The 19,122-nt window shown below is 53.6% G+C and overlaps 2 protein-coding genes across 3 annotated transcripts in view; one reads left to right on the top strand and one right to left on the bottom strand.

The window, feature by feature from the left end:
* The window catches only part of CACNA2D4 (calcium voltage-gated channel auxiliary subunit alpha2delta 4), a 112,447-nt gene that overhangs the window by 22,424 nt on the left and 70,901 nt on the right, over positions 1 to 19,122 (bottom strand). The gene's annotated exons all lie outside the window — the stretch shown is intronic.
* Positions 8,950 to 17,665, top strand: LRTM2 (leucine rich repeats and transmembrane domains 2). Of its 2 annotated transcripts, none has more exons than XM_015542341.2 (4): positions 8,950 to 9,094; positions 11,705 to 12,295; positions 15,258 to 15,735; positions 16,750 to 17,665. In XM_015542341.2, the coding sequence occupies exons 1-3, from the start codon at positions 9,028 to 9,030 to the stop codon at positions 15,710 to 15,712; spliced, it is 1,113 nt and encodes a 370-aa protein (XP_015397827.2). In that variant the 5' UTR covers positions 8,950 to 9,027; the 3' UTR covers positions 15,713 to 15,735; positions 16,750 to 17,665. The 2 variants fall into 2 exon arrangements, with proteins under 2 accessions (XP_015397827.2, XP_042847429.1); XM_042991495.1 differs by lacking the exon at positions 16,750 to 17,665 and adding an exon at positions 15,832 to 16,384.

The raw sequence follows: 19,122 nt of genomic DNA, 5'->3' as shown, positions 1-19,122 counted from the left end.
GAGGGTGTTTCAGACTCAGGGAAGGAGCTGGGAGAACCAAGATCTGTTTAGAGGTAAGTGGGTGCAGTTAGCCTGAAGGATAGGATGCACTTGACCTCTGTGTAGGTGAATTCCCAGGTAGAAGATGCCCTCTTTCCTCCTGGAACAGTGGTCTGAGCCTCTGCTGCTGTGTTGTGCAGCAGGGCAGACAAAAAAGATGGTGCAGGAGCATCTGTCAGAGGCATCTTGGGGGTTTCTCAACCTGACCCCCACCCCTGCCCCAGTCCTGATGGTGAATCCCCCAAGGAACACAGGTAAAATGGAAGAGGGACACCGGGATACCCCTGACATATATTATCAACATGCCATGCCATCTGCTTGTCAGGCAGATTTTAAGAGATGCAAGGAAGGGTCACTTAGGGGTCTGTGCCCCAGGCTGGGACTCCTCCTCTGGCTTAGTTGCTGGTGTCTTTTGCCTTTGGATCAGACACTTGCCATCTCTTGGAATATCAATTTCCTCAACTTCTTTGTCCTGATTGGTTAGCAACCAGGCCTCTGAGTTCTTGAATACCAGTCTCTTCCCTTCTGCAAGCCTACCTCATCTAGATAAGAACAAGGAGCCTAAAGAAGCCAAGTCAGATGGGGCAGGGCTGCATTTACCCCTGGTTCCTCCAGGGCTCACCCCAGGGCACTACAGACAACCTGTCAACCAGCTCCAGTCCCCTTAGCTCCCAGCCTGTCAGCCCTGGCATTTTACTTCCTTAAATAGCCCTGGTCTGGGGTCACTGAAGCTCAGTGATCTATGTGCGACCATGACACTAGCTCTGTGTGGCTCAGGGCCCCTTTCTGGAGGACTGCCAGGCATATGGGCTGTCCTGTGCACCCCTCCAATGACCCTCTCTGGAATAAATCACCCTTTGACCGGGAAAAGGGTTTAGTTTTTCCTTTTCCACAGGCAGGATGGAAGATACTGCCCTGCAGATCTCTGAACGGGAGACAGACCCAGCCTCCTAGGGGCCTCTCTGCCCTCTGGGTCCTGGCCCTCTTTCTCCAAAGGGAAGGGGAGAGACAGGAGAGGGGGGCGGCGGTCGGGGCAGGGAGAGCTTGGAGGACATTGGGGAAGGAAGATGGAGGTACAGGGTACAAGGGCTTTCAACAGCTTTCCTCCTTTCGAGTTGGAAGCGGTTAATCCATAGGTGCTTTTTTCCACCGAAATGTGAGCATTTCAAGGGTGAGCGCTGCCCTCTGGCCGCAAGCGCCTCCGGTGTGTGTGCGCCTGTGCGTGCGCGCCTGTGTGTGCTACTGTCGCTGTCATCACAGATGTACCCCCAGCTGTCACTCCATTGCTCCGTCTCTTCGCTCGCGCGCACACGCGCGCGCTCTCCTCCTCTCCCTTTCTTCCCCTTTCCTATCGGTCTCCCTCTGTCCCTCCCTCTTTCCTTCTCAATTTGCTATTGACCCAGCAGCCCCGTCCCCCTGGCAGCTGCGGCAGGCATTCCTTCTTCCCCGTGCTGTGCGCTGCGTGCCAGGTCCCTGCTCCCGGCCGGCTGGGCGACTGGAGACTCAGTGCCCCCAGCGCTCCGCTGGGCAGTGCTGTCTGGATTTCTCCAGGAATCCCAGGAGGGGCTCGCTGGACGGCTAAGAGCTACTTGATTTAAGGAGCTTGCAGTCAGGGTGAAGAAAGGTGAGTGCTGTCCTCTGGAGAGCCGGTGGGGCTGCAGGGTGGCTGGGTCACAGGGAACAGGGCCCATCTTTGCTGGGTCTCCTGGCCCTGCACAGACAGTGGCTGTTGCCTGCTGCTTGGGAGCGATGGCTGGGGTTGGGGAAGTGCTCAATACCGGACATCTGGGTGACCCAAAGATACAGGACCCAGGGGTACTCTGACATCACAACATTGGGGAGGTGAGCTGGGATTCTGCTGGGGAGGGGGCAGCTGGGGAAGGGGAGGGGAGAGGAGGGCAGTGCCAGTGCCAGATGACAGGCCCTGGGGGGCAGAGAAACCAATCCCTGCAGCACGGGGAGTGCCAGCCGAGAGCCCTGTGCCGTCTGCCTGCCCGGCTCGCGCACACAGCCTGAGGAGCTTGGGTGCTATGGAAAGGGGTGCTGGTGACAGGGCTGGTACAGAGGACAGCTTGGTGGGGGGGGGGGGGATGGCAGGCTGGAGGACTATGCTGTTTGAGGTCTCGGAATAGACCTGGGGCAGCCTCTCTGCAGGATGCCCTCAGCACGGGATTGTCAGCCTTCAGGAAGCTGTCCTTGTACAGGGTGCAGTGGAGCTCTTCCCTACATGGACATGGGTCCACGCGGCTGTGGGGGAAGCCTCCCTGGTGGGGGCGTGGCTGGGAGTGGACGATGGAGAAAAGCCTTGCAGCTCTTCCTTGGCCAGCCTGAGGCCTTGCTCCCAGCCCTCCAGGGTCCCAGGGGCAGGGGGTGGATCCAGGCTTGTGAGAATTCGCTCGGGGTGTCCCCCAGCTACACACCAGGTCCTCTATCCATAAATGGGTTCAGAAGCCTTATGCCATGGTGGGAATTGTGGACTCAGCTTAGGGGGAGCGGGTGGTATATGGCCAAGCCATTCCTACCTGGTTTCCCAACCCAGTGGGGCATGGACACCCTGAGTTCTATCAGGAAAGCTGCTCTCAGCAGCCCCGAGGCCCATTTTGACAATGCAGAGAGGGTAGTCTGACCAGGAGTCCAGACCACCCAGCTCAGTTCCAGTGACTGCTTTGTCTTTTCCTTGAGCTAAGCTTTTCAGAGTTTCTGGGGGTGATGGTGAGGGTGGCACCTGGCTGTCAGGGCGCATTGGGCATTGCCTTGGCATGACTCAGATTGACACTCGGCAGCTTAGATAACTACATAGGCTGGGGGAGGGGAGGGGAGGCTGAGCACGTGGAGGGGGCGGGGGAAGTCCAGCAGGAGGGAAACCCGAAGCAGCTTCCTGCTCTTCCCACCCCACCTCCCCGCTGCCACAGTCTCAGTCTCGGGCACTGCCAAAAGAGGGAGCCCAGGAAAGCCAGCCTGGGGGTGGCAGGAGAAGGAGGGAGGTTTCTTAAGCAACCGATCTGGTTTCTTTGGGGTTTGGCTGGAAGCTGTGTCTGGGGCCCAGATAAGCAAACCTTATTCCCATTTCCTAGGCACTAAAACCAAGGGGCCCTACTGGGCTGTTTTTGGTGGAATGGGTATCATGGGGAGGAGGCAGGGGAGGGCTTTTATGTAATGTTGGGGTGTCTGGGGAGGAAGGACTTGGAGCAGAGGCAGTCTCTCTTCTCGGGTTCTCCCTCCTTCTACCCAGATCAAGCCTCTTCTGTCCCCCTCCCCACCCCCAACCGCCCCGACCCAAGGCCATGGCCTGAGCCCAGATCCATGACCTCGATGGACCCAAGGCCATGGCCTGAACCCAGATCCATGACCTCAATGAACATGCTTAGTTTGTTCACAACAGAGAGGGGCTCCGGTGAGGAACGACTCAGGGGGCGTTTCTGTTCTGATTAGCAGAGGATCTGTTTGGGATCAGGAATATTCAACAAGGAAACCAGGATGCAGGAAGCTGGGGGTGAGAATGGGGTATGCATTTTGAAATGAACCAGGAAGGTTTGCCTGTTCCAAGTACAGATAGAGAGATTAAAAAAAACCTGCTTCCGTGCTGCCTGGGCAGTGTATGTTATGGGGGTGACAGGCAGGAAGAGACTGAGAATGTCTCTTGGAAGGGCCCAGATGGCCAGACTGGAGGCAGCAGGTGCAGAGCCCAGCCCTGCACAGTCCCCACCAAACAGGGCTCAGCTCAGGCCGCCCTGCGGTGCAGGTGCCTCTCACCCTCTTGGTGCCTCTCACCCGCCTGTGACCTTCACCTTTCTGCAGAGTGAAGTGGGTGCACAGGCGACTACGAAGTCCCTTTCTGCTTGTAAGTCCTGTGAGTCTTGGATGCTGAGGGCGTGCAGAAGCCTTGTCCTCAACTAGGGATACTTGACCAAAGGGAGAGATACCAGTGGAGGTGAATGGCAGGGACAGCATGATGTCCCAGGAGTCAGGAACCCTGGGTTGAGGTACAATAGGCATTAAGCGGTTGTATGGTTTGGACACTTGACTTAGGGAGATGGACGTGACAGAGGCATCAGGGGAAGGGTGTGGACACCAGGCTGCTGGTGGGTGTGCTGGAGATTTCTAGCTGGGGTCTGAGGCAGCTCCACTTGGAGGATTAACTCTGTCTGTAGGAGGAATTGAAGGGGCAGAAGCATAGAAAGGCCATGGCTCTGCACCGACCTAACCTGAGCACTCGGATTTGGGGGCTCTGGCTGGCTGCTCCTCGCCCAGGGGGCTGAGGTGAGGTGCCCCACCCGGGAAGCAGCCCCCACTCCCAGTCTCCAGGGGATGCTGCACCCACTCAGCTCAGCAGGAGCACGTGGAACCTTCTGCTCTTATTGCTGCCTCTCATTCTATCACTACCCTCCACCCCTGGCTTCCCTGGAGCTCCCAGCCTACCCTCCTCACCTCAGCACCCAACCTTCTGCCGGAAGGTTTCTAGAAAGCCCCCTTCCCTTCCTTTCCTAAGATCTTGGCCACCTGGGGCTTCTCCCTACATCTATGATGCTACTGGAAGGAGGGGCTGGGGGGGGGGGGAGACTGGGCTTGTGTCTGAGTCCAGGACCTCACAGACCCTGTTTCTTCATCAGGAGGAGGGGCATCAGAACCTCTGCCTCCTCAGATCCAGTGAGACAGTGGGTGAGGGAATGCTGTGTAAACTGTGAAGTACTGTATAAGTGAAAGGTTGCGTCTCCCTTTTCTGCCTTTTCCTTCTTATACCCAGAACCTCCGTGTGTAAACAGACCAGGAACAGAACAGCCCGAGAAGCCTATAAAGGCAGCTGAGTTAGTAGCTTTGTCACCAGACTGCTTGAACCCAAAGCTGTATTCATTCTTCCAGGGCCTATCCAGAGGCAAATTACTTAATTTCCTTTGCCTTAGTTTCCCCCATCTGCAAAAATGGTGTTAATAGTAATACCAACCTCAGAGAGTTGTTATGAGGACTAAGGACACTATACACAGACGTTTGTGGCTATGGTCATCGCTTCTTCCCATACAGAGGCTTTTTGAAGGGGGTGCCAGTGTCAGTATCCTCTCCACTCAGCCAGGTCACTGACGCTTCCGAGATGGGGCCTGGCTTCCAGAGACTGACTGGCATGGCCTCCTGGGAGGTGCCGGGGCCTGCTGGGGGAGAAGCAATCTCGTCTTGTGCTTCTCAAACTTGGGATCTTGTTAAAATTCAGATTCTAATTCATTTGGACCAGGGTGGGGCCTGAGATTCCACATCTAAGAAATGCCTAGGTGAGGCCCATGGACCATGCCGAGTAGCAAAGGGTTCTCAGGGGTTCTCCGTCTGATTGCTTGTAGCTCCTTGGCCCCATCCTCCAATCCTGGTTCTCTCAGCACAGGCTGGCAAAGGAGGCAGGGGTTTCCTGCTGGGGCCCAGCCCCTCTCTCTGGTGTCTCTGTCTCTGGGACTGGGACAGTGAGTCCCATGATGATTAGGAGCAGGTCTGGCATCCAGAGCCAGGAAGCTGTAGGACTTGGAGATAGATCTTTCTGGCAGGACCTCCCTGCTCTCTTCTGTCCCTCATTCTCCATCCTGGGTGGGACTTCCCTCTCAGACAGTGTAAATTTATTCCAGCAGCCGGCCAGTGCCTGCTGCAGCAGCTGCTCTCCTAATGTAGGTCACCCCCTTTCCTGATGAGGCTAGATACTTCTGGGGGTAGGAAGGGGTTCTTTGGTTGGAGGTGTGCTTGTGGGCAAAGGGCCAAGGAGCCAGGAAGTGCTGGGTTCTAGCCCCAAATCTCCCTAACGGTCACTTCCATGGTGCTCACGGAGGCAGGGCCAGCTCCCTAGGGAGCACAGGTGAAGCCCCCATCCCCCACCCATGGGCCTGGGGGATTTTGTTTTCATCACATATCTCCAGAGATACTGGGGTCAACAGTGCCCTGCCACCTCGAAAGATGATGCCTATGGGTCTGCATTGTGGCAACTTGCCTGACTTGCCTTGTACAGGTGACATTGTCTAAGTCGGGATGGGGCATCAGGACCTGCTCCAGGCCACTGTCTCCACTGATGGGTGCTTGCTGGTCAACTCCTCGGCTCACCATGGGGGTGACACTGAGGTCAGGGAGGGGTAAGTGGGGTGGAAAAGGAGAACCTGCTTGAAAGAGGGGAGGAGGTTCATGTGGACATAGGGCCTGGGCTTGGGTGAGAGGGATTCTCTGCCACCTGTCTCCTTGCAGAAAGCTGGAAAGAGCAGAGCGGAGGCCTGGATTGGGTCTCCAGTACCCTTGTGGTTCTGGGTATAGAAAAAGTCTTGGGGTAGAGGTTGCCCTTCAGGGTTTTCCTTAGACCTCCCTTCTAGGCTGGAGGTGCCCCTGTACATCTGTCCACTGGGGGCTTCTGGGACCTGCCAGGCATCTCACTGTGCTGACTGTTGGCATCTGAAGAGGAGGGCTGGAGGGCTGCTGGCAGGGCATGTGTGTGTGCACGCGCGTGTGCGTGTGTGTGTGTGAGCACGTGCCTAACTGCATAGCTCTCTGTGGGTGTGTGTTTGCACCAGGTGCTATGTTGGAAGCTCCACACACGTGTCTGGGAGCCTATGTGCACCCTGCCCTGTGCACACATATGTGTCTTCCCTTAAGACCCCACAGTTGCCAGGGAGTGGATGAGCAGCCAGGCTCAGAAGCCCATGACCTATCTCTGATCTAGCGTGTGACCTGAGCAAGTTGGTCCTCATCTCTGTGCCTTGGATGGCCACCAATCTGCCTAATATTGTGTGGGTGCTGTGAGCTCTGGATGTGAAGGTTCTTGCTGGAGAAACAGATCGTTCTGAGGGTCAGGGCCTGAGGGACACAGAGAGGGTGGACACTGTCATCTGCGATGGAAGTCTGTGAAGCCTGTGTGTGTGGGGTGTCTGGCCATGAGCATCATGTGATGGCCCATCTGCTCAGGAATAGAGAAGTAAACACATGCGTGAGGTTGGTGGGACCAGGAAGGAGACATTACCTAGAGCTGTTGCAAGCTGCTGTCCCCTACCCACAGAAGAAGGGAACTGGTGTTTCCTCACATCTATCATGGGCTCAAGTCCAAGCTGGGCACATTCGCCTGAATTCTCTCCTAAGGTAATGTGTACTAAATATAGTAAATGCTAACTCTCCTCCCTTAATTAAATGGATCCACACAGAGATTCCGCCCATGAGGTATTACGATCACCACTTTTAGAGATAAGATAATTGGAGCTCAGAGAGTGTACGGGTTTGTTTAAGGTTGCACAGCTAGGGAGTGGTGGACCAGAAGGAAACTAGGAGTCCTGCCTGCCTGGGCTTCTGAACTAGGAGCCTATGGGGGCCTGGCCCTGAGAGAACAGCTGAAGAAGATACCTGAGCTGCTCTAGGCTTCTTCACACCTCAGCCAAGAGGCAGTGTGGGGAACCTGGCTGTTCCCCACGCCCCATGTCAGGGACCAGTTGTTGTGGCTGTCTCTGCCAGCTTCTGGGAGGCCTGTACAACCTGGAGCCCTCCCCGGTGGAGGGGTGGGGGGAAGGCAAAGCCAAGACCCCCACACACCAGGCTGCTCTTGCTGGTAGTACAGCTGAAGTTCTCGCAGGGGTCGCTGTGTTTTATGTGGGTTTTGTCACCAGAGGCAGCTGGATTCAAGAGTGGGAGCTGGGGAGGCAGTGAGAGACACCAGGAGCTGCAGCAGGACCTGAAATGCCTGAGGGAAACCCGCTTCACTGGGTGCAGAGACTTCAGAGCTGAACGCATTAGCTTCCCAGCAGCCCATTCCACCTCCTCAGCTGCCTGCTTAACTCTGCCCCTGGCTCCGGGGGATGGGGGCAGGGGAGGGGGGCGAGGAGAGGGAAGGCTGCAGCAGGAAACCAGAAGAGCCAGCCAGAAGCAGTGGGCTGAGAGGACGGTGCCCTTTGGGAGCCGGAGGGGCTGGGCTGTGGGCAGGGTCTTCCCTTCCCCTGTCCCCTTCCCCACCTTGTCCCAGCCTGCTGCAGGGCAGCCCACCAGTCTCCTCTCCCATTCCTCTGCTGGGGCTGGGAGAGTGGAGGCTCTGGCCTCTGTCTAAGGGCCTTAGCCATATCTGGAAGGAAATGAGGACCAGAGGAGGGCCCGTGTCCCTCTTATTAGCCATAGGGTTGGGGCAGGGCAGGTCCTGAGACCCTAGACAGGGTGAGTACCCCTCTTTCATCATCTGCGAGAGAAACCTGCCTTCTTGCAGCCCCGGGGCCACTCCTAGCCCTTCCTGTGCTCCAAAATCTCCTCTTCTCCTTCCTGCCCCTGTCTCCTGCATAGACAGCTGCTGCAGCATGAACTCCCTGAGCTGATGAGTCTTATTATAGCCCAGCGGGCGGAAGACAGAGCACTGCACCTCACCTCTCAGGCAAAGGTGGAGGGGAAGCAGGAGGCCATCCGGCAGCAAGAGCGAGGCCCAGGCTGCACACCTGACTCAGCAGCAGACTCTGCCTCCTCGGGGGCCATGGTAAGAGCAGCGCCGGGCCTGGCAACAGTGTCACTATGGCCTCACTCTGCTTACCTGGTAGACAGATCCCTCAATTTCCCCATCTGTGACATGGGGGAAAGCCCACAAAGGAGACCATAAAATGTTTCCAAAACATATTAGAGATCAACACACCAGAGAGACAACAAGAGAGACAGGGGAGACGATGCAGGAGAGTCCCACACACAGAGCCCAGTGCTATGCCAAAGGCCGGAGCCTGCCCTCCTTGCCTCCCCAGTCGCCCAGGGAAGTGGAAGGATTCCTGGTTTCTCTGCCCCTCGTACCCACCCCACCCCCACCCCCCAGGGAACCATAGCTGAGCTGAGAAGAACAGGAGAGGGGACGACAAGGAGTGTAAAGAGACACCTGGCCCTCTCCCTAACCCCTGGGCTGGAATGGGGCCTCGAGTGCCTGCTCACCACTCTCTTTCTCTCTCTCTCTCAGGACTGACAGCACACACCGAGAGGCTCCTCTCTCCCCAGAGGTTCAGGGCCTTGAGAGCTGTGGCATTCACCATGCTGGCCCAGGGCAGTGGCCCCGAGCAAAGGACCGGGCTTGCCGTGCTGTGGAGGCAGATTTACTGTGAGTACCATGGGGTGGGGGCAAGCAGCAGGGGCTAGCCTGGCGTGCAGGGATGCATGCCAGGCTGCAGAGGGCTCTGGGGGCCAGAGGTTGCCCTCTAAAATCTTGCCCATGCTACTGGCATCTGTGGCAGTCAAAGGAAGAGTCGACGCTGAGAGCTTTAGTGGTTAAATTGGGAGCTGGAAGCCATGATGGGTGGACATGTTTTCCTAGGTGAGTCTGTTCCTGTGCCCAGAAGTCCGGTTTAGGAGAGTCCTTTTGTTCTAATGGCGAGTCTCCCTCTTGTCTTCCATTGGCTGGGTGAGCCTGGAGACTTCTCTTCTGCCTCAGACTTCCCAGTTCTGAAATGGAGGGAGCTAGAGAGCTCCTGGGTCGTGGTGTTGGAAGGACCTTACAGGTTGGGTCCCACCCCTCCTTCTGAGGAGACAGAGGCCTCCATTTCCCATAAGAAAGGCTTTAAGTTGTCAGGTTGAAAGAAGTCCTGAGAATTCTCGTCACATGAGGGAGAGGGCCGAGGTCTGTAAGGACCGGTTTGCCCAAGGCTGTGTGGTTAAGAGGTAAGACATAGTCCTAAAGGACATTATTCTGCCTGACTTCTCCCCTCATAAGGTCAGTCCTGTGATGTGGTTGCCCCACTACATAAGCAGCCTGAATTATTCATCATGTGAGAATGGCTGATCCCCGAGCTGCTCAGATCCCCTTTCAACCTCATTCTGGAATCATTCAACATCTTGCAATACAGGATTATGTTTTCTTGTCACCAGAGCTTTTATGTCACCCTGAATTTCTCAGGGGTGGGGAGAATAATGGCTTCTGGTTATGTTGATCCTTTTGAGAGGGAAGCTGGATGGATTGAATTTTTTCTTGTGGAAAGTAAAGTCTGAAGAATGTTGATTTTCAAATGGCATAGTGGGGGTAGTGTGGGGCAGGCTGACCTGGCAGCAGATGGGCTCAGAGGGGTAAGAGGGTGACAGGTAGCAGCAGGTGTCCACATGTGGCCAGGGAGGGTCACCAGTTGGCTCCCATGGCCATGACTGTGCTCATTTCTCCCTGAGAATGAAGAGGCTCAGGTGTCAGCCTTGCAGTCTGCTTCTCAGCTGTCAGTGACCCTGCAGGTATGTGTGTGTGTGTGTGTGTATGGAGGGGGGACAGTCCCCTACTGTTCCTTCAAGCTCTGTTCTTGAGGACACCAGACAGTCGGACATCTACCAGACACAGATTCATTCAGGCACTCAAGTCAGGGTGGCTGCTGCCTGTCTGGGTGGGGCCACCTGGGCCACGAACTGGGTCTGAACTTCTCTGCCACTTCCCTGGCTAGGGTCTTTCCTCTGGGCTTCTCTTTCCAAAAGAAAATGGCCACACTACTTCTTCCTTCCCTTCTGCACCCCCACACCTGGAGCTGCACTAGCCTAAGACATGCCATGAACGGAAGAGAGAGAGCACAAAAGGGCACTCCCACCCCTGGCCCTCTACAGCCTCCCACGTGCTGTCAGATCTGCATGAATCCCACATCCAAGATGGGGCCAGTAATTTGCCAGACCGGGTGCTGACTTAGTGAAGTTGAACTATTTTGAGCTCATCCCAGGGATGAGAAAGAGAAAACTCTTTCACAGTGAGCAAGCTTCTCTGATACTCAGGAAGACACTTAACTTTTGCAGTCACTCTGAAAAAGGGCTGCTGGGCAATAGGATGAACTGCTCTGTTGTGATTGTTCTTTTAGGCCCCTCCCCCACCTCCCAGCCCTTCCCCAGACTAGGCTCTGAGCTTACTCAGAGGGGTCCTGGGCAAAACATGGGACCACAAATGGAATGCTGTTAATGGGTCCATTCTGCAGCCCTTAGGAACAGGAACCCAGCCTAAGTTCATGGCTGGTTTTAGAATGAGAATAAATAGAAAACTTCTGGACCTATGGTGTGAAGTGGCTTGTGCCCAAGTCTTCCTCAGCATGGAAGTGGAATTGTGCATCTTATCCTCATCATTTTCACAGTGGTCTCTGGAGTGGGACTGAAGATGGGTTCAAGCTTCTGGTCTTCATGCTTCCATGCATGGCATGTCTTAGCCTAGTGCAGCTCCAAGTTGGGGTGGGGGTACAGAGGAGAAGGAAGCAGTAGTGTGGCCATTTTCTTTTGGAAAGAGAATCCTTCTCTGTGACACTGGGAGAGGAACAAGGGAGGAGGCTTCTTTGACTACTAGATCCTTTATTTTGTCAACATCTATGGTGTCAGTGGGGCCCAAACTCCCAAGAAGATCAACCATGGGAGGCCCTGCAAGCTGGGAAATTTTTGTGGAACAACATTGCTTGTCTTCTGGACTCAGGTCTGCCATTCTGCAGGACTGTACTCCACTAAAGGGATTCCTTTGCCAGATATGCTGGGAGGCAAGAAGCCCTACTGACACTGTGTGATGTCCAATAATATAGACCTGTTTTGGGTTTGTTAATTATCTTTTTATGTGGTCAGTAAAGGTTTGTGTATTGACTGTGGCTTGGGCCAAAACAGATAAAGTCAAGAGGCCATTATGATACAAATTAGAAAGGAGGGCATAGAAGCAGGAGGTGATAACCCCCAGCCTGTTGCTTTCTTTCCACCTCTTTGTTCTCTTCCCCTCCAGGGATCACCTGCTGGATCACCCTGTATGCTGTGGAGGCCCTCCCCGCCTGCCCCTTCTCCTGTAAGTGTGACAGCCGCAGCCTGGAGGTGGACTGCAGTGGCTTAGGCCTCACCATGGTGCCCCCGGACTTGCCCGCTGCCACCCGAACCCTCTTACTCTTGAACAATAAGCTGAGTGCCCTGCCTAGCTGGGCATTCGCCAATCTGTCCAGCCTGCAGCGGCTGGACCTATCCAACAACTTCCTGGACCAGCTGCCCCGTTCCATTTTCCGGGACCTGACGAATCTTACAGAGCTGCAGCTGCGCAATAACAGCATCAGGACCCTGGACAGGGACCTGCTGCAGCACTCGCCCCTGCTTCGCCACCTGGACCTGTCCATCAACGGCCTGGCCCAGCTGCCCCCTGGCCTTTTCGATGGACTCCCGGCTCTGCGCTCCCTATCACTTCGCTCCAACCGTCTGCAGAACCTGGACCGGCTGACGTTTGAACCCCTCGCAAGCCTGCAGCTGCTGCAGGTTGGGGACAATCCCTGGGAATGCGACTGTAACCTACGTGATTTCAAGCACTGGATGGAGTGGTTTTCCTACCGAGGTAAGCACAGCTAGTCCTGCCTGGGTGTGAGGAATTGGGAGGGTCACCCCCTGGCCCAACACACTTCCTGGAGGCTGAGCGCTGACTCAGGGCTGAGGTCCAGGGAGAAGGGGGTGGTCCTACCTCTCTACTAGCAGGGCTGGCTGGAAGAGTCTCAGCCTGGGTTCCAAATCATCAGCAGGGCTGAGAGGCCAGTGCTGCTTTCCCTCCTGTTCTACTGATCCGCTTTCTTCCCTGTGCACCCCTCCCAGCTCCCAGCCTCCTTCCTGTTCTTTTTCTTTTAGACTGACTCACTGTAACTTGATCTCACTTCTGTAGGTTTCATGAGGCAACTTAAAGACTCAGTATAATTTTTCTCTGCATCCCACCAGGTATGCCTCTAGGCTTCCCCGGCATGATAGGAGGAAGAAAAAACACCCTTGCTCTTCTGAATAATACAATACCTTCTTAAATATCTACAGTTTCAGGAGGGTGGAATGTAATTTAAATCCACAGATAAAACCAAATTTTCACTTTGATGATGATCTCAACTCTCTGTCTCAAGAAGTTTTATATTCAAAGCTTTTAATAAGCCAACTGTCTTTAGGTTTTTTTAATGTTTATTTATCTCTGAGAGAGAGAGAGAGAGAGAGAGAGAGAGTGCAAGTGGGGGAGGGGCCAGTGGGAGAAGGAGACACAGAATCTGAAGCAGGCTCCAGACTCTGAGCTGTCAGCACAGAACCCAATGCGGGGCTCAAACTCACAAACTGCGAGATCATGACCTGAGCAGAAATCAGATGCTCAACTGACTGGGCCACCCAGGTGCCCCCACCTATCTTTAGTTTTACTCTTTTCCCTTCCCCTTTTTGTTAACCTGGGAAAGTTCTAGAATGACTATAAAATGGAATGGAAAAGGAGGGCAAAGAAGTGAGCATAATGGTTAAAAGTGCCAGATCTGGGTTTGATGTGTGGCCCTGTCACTCACTTACTAGCTGTGGGATCCTGAGAAACCTCTTTGTGGTAGTGTTCTCATCTGTAAAATGGGGCAAATAACACCTATCTCATAGAATCATTGTGAGGATTAAATAGTAATGCGCAAAAAGTGTCTTGACAAGTACTTAGCATAAAGTAAATCCTCCATGAAACCTATTCACTTATTTGTTCATTTGTTAGTAATATCCATAATAGCAAATGGACTTAATAAGACATAATTTGTGCCCAGCACAAAGTAGACGCTCCATGAATATTTGCTGAATGAGTGAATCAATATGAAGAGTGTTAATGCTTTTCCTCAGTCTTACTCCTTTTGTTTCATATCCAGCCACCATCTCAATTATTTGGGTGATATTCTCATGTGTTAGTTAATTAAAAAATTTTACAAACTGTAAAGTGCCATAAAATGTTAGTCACTATGATAATTTCTCCCATTTTTGTGAGTTGGGAAATAATAATTAATATAGCTTCCAGTTTACAAATATTTTTTCATGTACATTATCTGTTTAATCCCTATAGCAGTTAAGTGAGTTAGATGTTCTTATTTTATGGCCAAGAAAACAAGACTCAAATGCAATTAAATTAAATAATTTGTGCAAGATGATTCAACCTCAGGTCTTAGAGCAGGAAGGTGAGGTTGTCCCCATCTCAGCACCCAGTTCCTGCCTGTACAAAGGTGGCTCTTGGACACATTTCGCTGGATGTAAGACCTGCCATAGGTCACCCAGGCAGTCAGTGGCATAGGGGAACTAGAGACCAGGTGTCTTCAGACCCATGTGTTATCCCGAGGGAATGTCCTTGTCCTTTCATATAGTCATCAGGAACTAAATTCTCAGCACAAAAGGGCATGGAATGGGAATATATATTTTTGGAAATTTCAATAGTACAGTTGTTTTCAACCTTGCATTTCTTTAAAAAAAAAATCCCAGGGTGTTTTCATCAGCATCCCAGGAGAAGCATATCTGTTGTATGAGGAGGCTTGCAGCAGCTGTGCTGGGAGATGGACCTGGGAGTGATGGACTGGCAGGAGCACATTTAGCAGGAGCCATTTAGAAGGGGGGGTGGTGTCCCTTGCCTGGAAGTGGATAGAATGCCAAAATCTGACTTTGACATCCTAGGGGATTCTCCTCAGCTACTTTCTCTCTTATCCCACCCATGTTCTTCATCTACATGCCCTCATGACTTCACCATTGTGTGGCTGTCACTATTGTTGTGATTAGCCCATGCACCTATTGCTGCCCACACCCCCTCATTAGCACTGGCCCCCTCTCCTTTGCCCTTATGGGTTTTCAGGATTTCCTTTCAAGATGCTGCTTCACTCAGAGATGCTGTGGTTGGGGTGCTAATGGGTTATAGTTGCTCTTAAAAAGGAAAAGGAAAACATTATCACCTGACCTTTTTTCTCCAAATAGGTGGTCTTGGGCAACCAAAAGGTTCTGCATGGAAGCGTGGTCACTGTGACAGTGGCTTTAACTTGTCCTGTTTGTGAGAGGGAGGAGCTCTGGAGTAATTAGATACTGTGGAGAACAGTGCCCTGGGTTTACAGATAGTGAACGGGCAGATTCAGGGGCAAGGAGAAGAGAAGAATTATAGCCTGGGCAGGGCTCTTGGCTCTATCTTTGCATTGTCAACTCTTCCCTGAGCACCTCCATATATAATCATTGCCTTACTCTTGTGCATCAGTTTGACACTGGAGGGAGCAGGCTTGACTGAAATGGTTGTGTGCTGCTCTAAAATGGGAATAATGGCAATATCCATTTCATATGGCTCCTGTGTAGATGAAATGACATGATATATGTACCTCACCTATCATGATCCTTGGCTTAATAAATGCTAGTTTTTCTTCTCTCTTCCTCTCCTATTGATGTGATTTCAGGACTGACTGCATTCCTGATAGAAACTAGACCTTCTGGGCTTTCTGGAGATGGGGAGAGGGAGTCCAGGTTCTGCATGTCTCGTCATCTCCTCCTTTTTTTCTCCCTGGATGCAGGGGGGCGCCTGGACCAGCTTGCCTGCACCCTACCTAAGGAGCTGAGGGGGAAGGACATGCGTGTGGTCCCCATGGAGATGTTCAACTACTGCTCCCAGCTGGAGGATGAGAATAGCTCAGCTGGGCTGGATATTCCTGGGCCACCCTGTACCAAGGCAAGCCCTGAACCTGCTAAACCCAAGCCAGGGGCTGAGCCTGAGCCCGAGCCCAGCACTGCTTGCCCCCAGAAGCAGAGGTATCGGCCGGTGAGCGTGAGGCGGGCCATCGGCACGGTGATCATCGCGGGGGTTGTCTGTGGCATTGTCTGCATCATGATGGTGGTGGCTGCTGCCTATGGCTGTATCTATGCCTCCCTTATGGCCAAGTACCACCGGGAGCTCAAGAAGAGGCAGCCCCTAATGGGGGACCCGGAGGGTGAGCATGAAGACCAGAAGCAGATCTCTTCTGTGGCGTGAGAGCCCAGCCCCATTTGGCCTAGGTAGGAAGGGCTGGGAGAGCACGCTGGGGATTGCTTCAGTAAGGGCTTGCCCTTCCCTCCACCATAGCCACCCCCCTCTCCTCCCCATCCCTCCAGCAAACAAGCCACAGTGCGGCTGTCTCCATGAACTTCCAAGTCTCTGCGGAAGCCACCCTTGTGCTAAAGGCTCCTGCTCATGCTCCTTTCTGAGCCACCAAGTCTCTGGAACACCTGGGGGATCTCCCTAAGCTTCTGGCCATAGGGAAGAAAGGATATGTGTGCAAGTGGAGGCTTCTGGACTCAGTGTTCCCCTGTTGCCCTTCCTGCCCTGGCTGTAGACTGGGTGACTCTCCCTACCTCCTGCTCATAGCACCTCATCTGCATTAGGGGTGGGGAGGAAGTGATGGGGGGCCAAGGGTCAACTTCTGTGACCCTCTTCTAAGCCAGGAATATATTTTCAGCTGCCCTTAGTGTCGGAGTTGGGTCCAGCTTTCAACTGCTAGTACTAATGTACAATCACACCAGCCATGGCATCTGGACCCAGCTCTAAGAAACATGATTATAACACACCCCCTCTGCTGAAGCCATTAGGTCTCTCTATCTGCTATAGGCCACACCGACTGCATTGCTCCTGGATTCACTTATCCACTCTCACACACACTCAGCATCACCAGCGCAATTATATCTATTGGAAATCTCTCTTTCTTGGTCTCTGTCTTGTCTGTCTGTCTCTCCCTCTTTCTCTCTCTCTCTCTCTCACACACACACACACACATACACACACAGAATCACATGGACACAGGTCATGAGAACTTGGGCAGTAGAGACATGTTTCCCCCTTGGGTCTCTAGCCCTCAGGCCACAGAACCTTTTGCTTGCTCACCGCAATCTTCTCAAGTCAACAGGGGGAGAAGCACACACTGACAACACAAGGCTTCCTTTGAGATCCTCTGAAGTGGGCCAAAGTGGTGCTGCTGGATGAGACTGCCTGTCACCATGGTAACCCTCTCACACCTCTCCTGCTGGGTTTTCCAGGGACACCGGCCCAGAGGCCTTGAAGCTACAGCATGTGTGGATGGCAGCCTCCCGGGAGCCCAGGCACATACACCACTGGGCATTTCTTCAGCGCTAAGGACATCATCACTGCCAGGCCCCATGGGGACACCCACCAGTTCCACTCCTATAGCCTGCAGCCCAAGAACCATTGCTCTGTACCCCTCACCCCTCCATCTTAAGCAGCTCCAGGCCTGGGACCTTGGGACAGGGACTGGGTCATGATTGGTGGCATCTTGGGAAAGCAGGTGGCCCTCACCAAAGCTCACTGCCTGCCAGCATATTCCAAGCAGACCCCAGGGGCAGAGAGAGGGCTGCCACATTCTGCTCAGAGGCCTCAGTTGTGGGGTCCCTTTCCCAGGGTTTTATGTGCCCAGTCTGGCTTTCTGGAGGTTTTAATTGCACCTGGACTGGGCTCCAAACAAGAGCTTGGGCCAGGGGGCCTGTTTGTTACTAGTATCCTACACAAAAGGGGTGGCAGGTGATAAGATGGCTGTATGGGGTTTGGGGGTCACTAGTCCCCTCTTGTAGGTCTGTGCCCTCCTGCAAGTCTGATCTCAGATGAGTACTAGGTCTCCCTCTGCTGGACACAAGTTTTCCAAGGCTTTTGGAGGGTCGGGAGGCATCAGGCTGGTTTCTGGCTCCAAGACAGGAGTCTTGGTGGTGGCCTGGGAAGAGGCCACTGGAACACTGAGGTCAAGGGTCTGAAGAGGAACAGGGAAGGACAGGGCAGGTCCACCTTGCCTTGCACCCCTCGATCCTTCCATCTCATAGAGGACCATGGTAGGTGAAGGGGGTTGTGGGGGAAGGCAGGGAATGCTGCTTAGCAGGCTGCTAAACATGTCTCCTGAGGCTGGGGGCACAGTCTTCCTTCTTTCCAGCTAATACCAGATCTAGGCATTTTCTAAGGGAAAGAGAGGGAGGGGTGGGTGTTGTCAATGGTGGTACCTTCAGCCAGAGACAGAAGATTTTTAAAGGCAAAATTATATTTCTGGTTTGTTGTTTCAGAAGAACAATAAAGACTGTATTTTCCTACGTACCTCCTGGTTTCCTTGGGTGGGGAGGGCATGTAGGTGCTGGGAGAGTGGCTTCCTGTCCCCTGACCTCCCCAGGCAGCTGCAAAAATTGCTTCAGGATGTCACCCCAGTGTCCAGACCTCCATAAGACAGACAGGAAACTCCTGCCTGAGGGAATGCTTTGGGGCACTGCCAGGAGAGATGTGGAGGGCTGAGTCCTGGGTTAGAATGGGTTCTGTAGCCGAGTGTGACAAGTCACCCATGTGCTGGCCTCACAGTATGGGTACGTGAGCCTCAGGATGGGTCTCCATGTAGCACTGGGCAGTGAAGGTCAGCTGGAGACCTGTCACTGCTCCGAGCCCTTTGTGTGCTCATCCACTGTGACAGTCAAGGACAGATGAGTGGATGTGGTAGGAAGGCATGCATTTGCCCAGAGGACACCACTATGTGATGGGAGGCGGGGGCATGGCTCTCCAAGAGCTATTGGTTAGGTTTTATCAGCTTTGGTGAGATTGGGGGTGTTGCTAACGTGAAAGAGGAATCCCTTTTAAACTATTATCCTCTTGCACCTTCAAGACTGACTTTAGGTACAGGCAGATGACACTCTGAGCTTACAAATATGATCTTCCACAGGATTGAGCAGGTTCAGTGGTGGGACGGGACCAGAATTATAAACTGGAGGCTGGGGCTGGGAGACCGGGAGGGGAGATGAGCCAGAGGGCCAGATCTCTGGGGTTGTTCATCCATCCCAAGCTGGAGTGACTCATCTCCAGGCCTGGACCGGCCTCTGGCTAATTGGGCCTGGGCTCTATGGTTCATTAGTCATCAGAGACCAAGACAGAATTTTCTCCTTCCTAGGAGCTTTCCTTTGGATGATATCCCAGCGAGCCAGGAGCAAGCCCTAGGGAGAAGTGAGCCATCCAGGCCCCTTCCTGGCATTCAGCTGGAATCCCAGCAGAGCCGGGCTGTTTGCTTTTCAGAGGCAGTGATAATTGTGGGGTGCTGCCTCCTGAAGCCTAACAGGTGTATCAGACCCAAGAGACAGTACTCCCCAAGCCCTGCTGCAGAAGCAGAGGCCAAGGTCCCTCAGCAGCCTGGCACAGGCCTGGGGAATGCATAGGTGTGTCATGCACGTCACTGCTGTGCATGTACACACACAGGTCTGACGGCTAGGCCTATTTGCATGTAGGCAGAGTAAGTGGAGGAGCCCTCGTGCGGCTCCAGACAGCAGGCTCGTCGCTAAAGGCCTCTAGGCAGGGGCATGTGTGTACTACAGGACACGTGCTAGAGAAACACACTTGCAATTTATGGTGCCACCATTGTTATGCTGGGCAATATT

Source organism: Panthera tigris, chromosome B4, assembly GCF_018350195.1.
Source record: "Panthera tigris isolate Pti1 chromosome B4, P.tigris_Pti1_mat1.1, whole genome shotgun sequence".
NCBI lineage: Eukaryota > Metazoa > Chordata > Mammalia > Carnivora > Felidae > Panthera > Panthera tigris.
This window is presented reverse-complemented; position numbering and strand designations above follow the sequence as displayed.

Excerpts from the sequence above, each read along its gene's own strand:
- LRTM2 (XM_015542341.2), top strand. The coding sequence starts at position 9,028 with ATGCTGGCCCAGGGCAGTGGCCCCGAGCAAAGGACCGGGCTTGCCGTG. Across the intron at positions 9,095-11,704 it reads GCTGTGGAGGCAGATTTACT|GGATCACCTGCTGGATCACC; the intron begins GTGAGTACCATG and ends CTTCCCCTCCAG. Across the intron at positions 12,296-15,257 it reads GGAGTGGTTTTCCTACCGAG|GGGGGCGCCTGGACCAGCTT; the intron begins GTAAGCACAGCT and ends CCCTGGATGCAG.